At 41.2% G+C, this 6,727-nt stretch overlaps 1 protein-coding gene across 1 annotated transcript; it reads left to right on the forward strand.

Annotated features, from left to right (window-relative positions):
- Window positions 1-887: 887 nt before the first annotated feature.
- On the forward strand, window positions 888-6,293 carry T265_12069 (hypothetical protein; the record flags this gene model as incomplete). Its single annotated transcript, XM_009179007.1, has 2 exons — window positions 888-1,043; window positions 5,862-6,293. The coding sequence occupies 2 exons, from the start codon at window positions 888-890 to the stop codon at window positions 6,291-6,293; spliced, it is 588 nt and encodes a 195-aa protein (XP_009177271.1).
- Window positions 6,294-6,727: the final 434 nt, after the last annotated feature.

Consider the following 6,727-nt stretch of genomic DNA (forward strand, 5'->3'; position numbering starts at 1 on the left):
AAATTACACAAAGTTTCACTCTGAAATACTTTTGCATGCCATCGATTTCAATCACCTCTGTTATATAGATCTCAACACCTGGTTTATTCACAATCACTCCAGAGGTTATAGGAAAAGCAAGGAGCGGTCGAGGGGAAGGGACAAGACTGAAAACGGCAGGTAAACAGACACGCATTTCCCATGGGCTCTAAGGTCAAGCGAATTAGCACTGGAATCCTGGTAAGAGTCGAATGTAGTCGCGACAACTAGGCAGTTGAAGCCAACGTCCGGTCGCCACTACCAACCACTGGTCGTAAATATGTATATGTATATATATGTATGTATATGTATATCGAATCGTGAACTAGATCCGTCAAATATTTCTTGATAAATGGAAATTGTCAATACAGTTGAAGGCGGCCTGCATGCGGTTCACACAGCGCAGCATTTGTTAGTGTACTTCGTTTAAATTAATTTTTTCCACCTACCATGTAGCTCTGTATAACTGATACCAGAATTATTAACCAATCATGTTACACACCATGAAAAGCTTTCAGACAAGTGCAGGACAAAAGACCAAAGGGAAGACCTATTAATCTAATAATTTATTATACTGGCTTAGTCTGACAAAATTACGCCCTACGCCGACGCCTGAAGAGGCAACGTATATCTCTATAATTTTTCATGGATTCGAGATGCACACGGCAGCAAAATGCGTATGTTTTTTCGGCCGAATGCCACATGAATTCTGCGAGTTAACAATGCACGGACAAGACGGTGGGGGATTTTCACCTCGATTAAAACCAAGGTTAAACAACGTAACAGGGTATATCAAAGGTGACACAAGTGCAGTCGTGTACACATTTTATTGTTAGAGAGAAACAGCGCTGTGCGGAATATTTGTTAAGATGCTGGCTACAAATGTTGGCGTGACGCGCGAAGGCCCCGGCGGTCATATTCAAATAGCCGCTGGTTTCCCTATGCAGATATTACCGAATCTGATCACCAAGAACGCCAGTGTGCCTGGCAACACGGTTCAAACAACAGATCCGTCAGGCTATAGGGTATATAAAAATAACACTCTGGCAATATCACGAAATATGAAAATCTATGCTTCAGTTGCTTTCCTCAAAGCAGTATATTTTATATTACGACGCGGTAAAATTTAGCATATTCAACAGCTTCTCGCGAAATTAGGAAAAGTAGTTTCCTATTATTTGTTAAATGAGGGATGAAGACTCACCATCTGCTTCAGAAGATGTTAAGGAAAACAAGGTAGTTGAGCAAGTCATTTAGTTAAACAAATTTCGAATTCTTAAATGTGGGGCTCTTTGTTGGCACAGGTTTCATTCATGTCCGTAATGCAATCATATTATACTCTGGTACCTGAGGACACATTCCACAGGGGTTGTGTACGTGATATTTTCGGCACAAAAAACAAAAGGAATGGATACAAATAGCTAGACGAATATAATAGAATTATTCCTCTTATGTCCCGGAGTTTGGACAGAACCTTTCCGTAGCTAGGTAATTCTGGAGAATAGTATTATTTACAGTGGAGTTCATTGGCATCCGCCGGAGGAAATCAAATTTATTCTTTTGCGACACATACTATTGCGCACAACTGGTGCCAACTGATGCCCTAACTGGAATTATGTTCCTACAATAGCATGATAACGAGCTTCTTAAAACGTGATAGGACGGTCACCCTTCATGCATCTATGCGTGTCAAAAAACCGCCACCAGTGTCACACAATATTGTGGAGAATGCCGGGACGTTACGCTCAAAGGGCACACCAAAAACTGCCTGGCCGTTTAGCGACAAACTTGGTGTGGCGTAGTTTAGGATATTCTCATAGGGATACGGAAAATCAAATGAGGCGTCTCCAAAACTGACCGACATGATATTTCTTAGAACGCATCTGAAACCCAATTAATGTAAGAAGTGAAGACAAGATTCAGTTTGCCTGGAGATTTGCAATGTAGTGTAAGTGTTTCTTCTGAGCGTATGCACCCTGATTCAGTGGTATGCATTTTGATAAATTCTGCATCCCAAATGCCGTCCTACGATTTCCGAAAACGTCTCCTGTGTAGAACAATTGTCATAGCTGTTTGATTGTGGTACACGACTTATTTTAATCGCGGAATACGTTGTGCTCACAAATATTTAAAGTCGTCTATTTAAACATAAAGTACCTATTGGGCATACTTGCGGTACCACCAAAAAATCGAAGCAGCTTGTCATTTGTTGCACACTGGAGTAAATTTTAAAAAAAATATTTGATCACTCCACGATGGATTCACTTTCCGCCATGCGGTAGGTGTCTACCACTCATATTCAAGTTCATACATCTCTTGCCGATAGACGATTTGTACGCACGCCATATTTTTTGATGAACCTCCAGTACGTCGGACCTAACGGATGTTTTGCATCCGCGCTCACAACCCTCTTCTAACATCACTTGAACTCGAAGGCCATCCCACCTGCCCGATACCGAGAAGCTCAACTGTCATCCCTGCTTTATTTGATTGTCACCAACAACGGACAACGTTGGTCAAATATTAATTATGACACCACTGGACCGTAGTGCGTTCTGTATGCTGATGTTTGATTTCATCCGATACTTGGTCAGAACAACAAACGTGCATATGCGGGCTTCCAAGAAATGAGTAGCGTTCTAAGCAGTTATAATCGGAGCCAGCGTAATAGTTTTACGGCACACTGATCAAGCCCACGAAATGCTTACCCGCAAACCTCTAATCATAACTAGCTTATCGCGCAAAATGACGAAGCACACGCTAAATCGAGCAATCCTGAATCACGTATCCAAGAGCAATTCCGCATCCCTAAGGAGTCACTGATTCCTTCCAAACCACTATTACACGATAGATTTGCACATAATTTAGGCATCCTTATCTAATTTAAGGGTGGCTGACCCACACAAATTAACTTGTTTAGGGTTGCATGGGATTTACCAGGTTTCTGAAAATTATTTTGCGGTCGAGGATTATACAGGCTTCTGCACCAAGAAATGTCGGAAAGTGTGTCCATATGCCATCCGTAGCCCTACAGGGTAGTGGACCACAACATTCATACGTACATTTAATTTCCTAATTCAAACTCTCGTACCTGAGGGTGAATGAGGCGAGGCATATTCTGTTATTTGGAATTCGTATGAGTCGGAAATGATACAGACATTTCTGCGAAATCAATTCACTACATAGACTCTCTAATGCGTGAGGAAAGTGGTAGCGTCACGTGCGTTGCTCATGATTACTCTGGTTTATAGGGATACCTTCGAAAGAAGTGGAAGTATCAAACCCAAAAACGTGGAAGTTATTAGACTAGCTATCTGTGGCCATGTTTTCGAAACCTTCGAATTCGGCTATTGGGCAATTGGGAATGAGCAAAGAATGATTCCCATTGAATGAGTGAAGCTCGCTGTGAACCGCTTTGGAAGTCAATACGAACCTGACCGATGTATGGCACTTATTCTGGTTAATTACCTAAAGCTTTGCTGACATACAGCATGCTGATGAATTAGCAATTAAGCAGATTTCACGTGATGATGCTAATGACTTTGTTGAAATGATGGCCATTTACGTTTTAGTAAAATTCAGCGTTTAAAAAGGTCTACTTGCCAAGTTGAAAACGTGCATTCCACTCAAATGCTCGGTTGATTTGGTAAAACAATTAAGGTGCATGCCGTTTCTAATCAGTCGACCGAATGGATAAATCGCAATCCAAGACGAATTAACAAGAACCTGACAGCACCATACTGTCACAGGAGACGAAGAGATATTTTCAAATTTTTTTTTAACTAGAATAACGCCGATAAAAGCAAATTACGAAATCCAGTCATTCAGTGTCTACATTTCTTTATGTGTGCGCGGTATAACAAACAAATTCCGAACGAGATAGAATTCTGAGAAGCATGAACGTCAGCTTAAAACATTACCTGGTGTGGTGAAAGTAGCCAACAATATCCCCAACTACACATCCTAACTACTGACATTCCGCGGTATGCTTGGTTGGACTCTCAGTTGTAGGTCTTAAACGGCTTTCGTCCTCAAGGCACGTTATTCAGAAGTTCCGGGCCACACAAATGTGTAACCCTTATAACTCTACTTTGGCGGGTTTCGATTACACAATGGCGTGCCAAGGTTAGTGGATCACATTTTTAATATTTAGCAATTAGTATATCGAAGTGACTTCTAGGAGTTGCGCGTTTCACTTTCAAAAATTCTCCACTAAATCAGTAAATACAAAAAGCAAGTGAAAATCAGAATACTGTTAGTATATTTGCTAACCTGCAAGAAGAATACCAAGCAACAGGGTTGCTAAGACACCGGTTACCAGAGTTTTCATTACCATCTCGGACGTGGATGAAAGTTGGAGTAGATTATGCGTACAATTTATACATTTCTTCCCGCCACAAATCATGCACACATTCTGTCATATTTATGCATGTATGTACATGCGCCCGCTGATTTCAGGTTGTTGCTTTCCACGGTGCATATTGCGTGACTCACCGCAACGTTCGCGTGGGTTATTTCTATTGTATTAGGACCCGCTTACTTGCAATCTTGACAATTATTTTCACCATTACAACAGTTTCAGAGACGCACTAGTAACGCTTGTTTGAGAATAAATGGCTCATTGGCAACGAGCTAGAAAACTGACGTTTGTGAAAGTTCATAACAGATTAATGCATTTTCTGCAACTTGTCTTTGCGAATAAGTAAACTAAAACAACACCAGAAAGTAATTATTTTCGTATCTGAAGTCACTTTCGAAAGATTGCTGCGCCTAATCAATGTTTATTTTGAATTGTTTTAGATTTCAGATCGCTACTCCCACAAGTCACATTAAAGTGCGCTTCTATGCAGCTTATTGGTATTTTTTGATGCTCAAGCGATCTGATGACTAGTTCAACTTTGGTTGTTTTTTTCTAGTTTTTAATTGAAGTAGACGAACCCTCTGAATATTGTCCATATTTTTGTTAGTTTGACCTAAGTCACAGCTAACTAGCTTCAATTGGCTACCAAATATTTGCAGAAAAATGATGCAATACGTTGCTGGTATCACTGAAGACAGCGCATTTTACTGCAATTATTATACATTTTACAATACTAGCCATCAAGGGAGCATGAAGTCGCATGCACAAATTGACAAAGTCGTTTGTCTTGGAATAGAAAATGGCGATATGCACCCACACTTGAACTCGCTCAGCATCATGACGCATCAGCGCACAACGCTCTCGCAGTTCGTTGATCTCATCTATACATGCTTACAGCTCGAAAAGGCGCTTCGCCAACCATTGTATGACTAGTATTGTACGTGATTTCATTGTGCGTTTACTGGCATCGGCGATTAGTTGGCGATAATGAGTGCATGCACGAAAGTGATCAGCCATATGCAATCTAACCCATATACCATCACGAGCTGCTAAAGTTCATACTTTACGAAAGTTCTTTTTAGTGATCGGGCTAACACGTTCGCACTGATTTGCGGATCCGTATGGTCGCCTGCCGCAAATAAAATATATTTAGTTACATTGGACTTTGTGAGAGTGCAGGTAGACGGCGGTCGTTGTTCATTGATTTGACGTATATACGACAACTATATCATTAGGTGGTGTACAGAGCTTGTTGATGCAAATTTACCCGCTCAGAATGGGGATTGGTAAACATATGTCTTGAGGTGATAACTCAGCCACATTTCCTCTACTTCTCCTTTACCTAGGAAAACTTACCCATTGATGTTTTTAGGGTGAACATTTCAAGTTTACAACAATCGTAACGTCAGGCAAGTAAGATATTTAGATATCGTCAAAATTTTCAATCGTACGAAGTCGGATACAACATAAACACGAGCTACAGAAAATTGGTATAGATCTCGAAATCGGTCCTAAAAAGTTGGACAAAATGCTGGAAAAGTTGAAGAAGGTTTTGGCTGCCACCATCAAGAAGGCGTCTCCAAATTGCCGATGTTCACCAACGCCCGAGCGTTCTCTAAAGTGCACAGCCGGGACTGAAATGGACGAAGGTCACTCTAGCATCAACCAGATTACGGCGGTAGGGAATGCCAAGCTCAAAAGTGACGTGGGCATCGGCGAATGGGGACACAGGACAACGGAGCAACCGAGGGAATCGCCCGACCGAACAACTAATCGCGATCAGAGGTCATCCCTGCTAGCAGCATGTATATCAACTCACGCACAACACTACTCAAGGCACAACCACCAACCCACCGCTACGCACCAACTTGCCCAGCTTAGTGAGCAAGCCAACGACCACCAGTACACAGCATAACAACGTTGTTTCATTTAGCTTCGGAACGTCATGAGGCCCAAATGAATAAGGCAGTTCACTTGAAAAATGGCCTTAAATGTAATAAATATGATGTCTTAAACACATTATAGACAAGAATAAGGTTATTCACATTGCTGACACTAGATTAGAATCTGCATGTTTTAGTGCGCCTCAGCTGAAAATGAAAGTAACTTTGCCAGGGCTAAACTGTGTGAGTTGCTATATTCTTGCCTATACTCGTAACGGCATTTCATGGAAATTTTCGGGAAATTTCCGTGGATTAATTATTCAGTATTCATCAAAAGGCCTCGTGTGTCTGTTACTTTTGACCCTGTAAAATATAGACGACTTAGCTAATTTATTTCAAAAGTCACAAGGGTTACTGTGCTCACCGAAATCAACCAAAGTAATGAGATGAGCATATGAGAGATCAG

Source organism: Opisthorchis viverrini (genome assembly GCF_000715545.1).
Source record: "Opisthorchis viverrini unplaced genomic scaffold opera_v5_770, whole genome shotgun sequence".
NCBI classification, from domain to species: Eukaryota; Metazoa; Platyhelminthes; class Trematoda; order Opisthorchiida; family Opisthorchiidae; genus Opisthorchis; species Opisthorchis viverrini.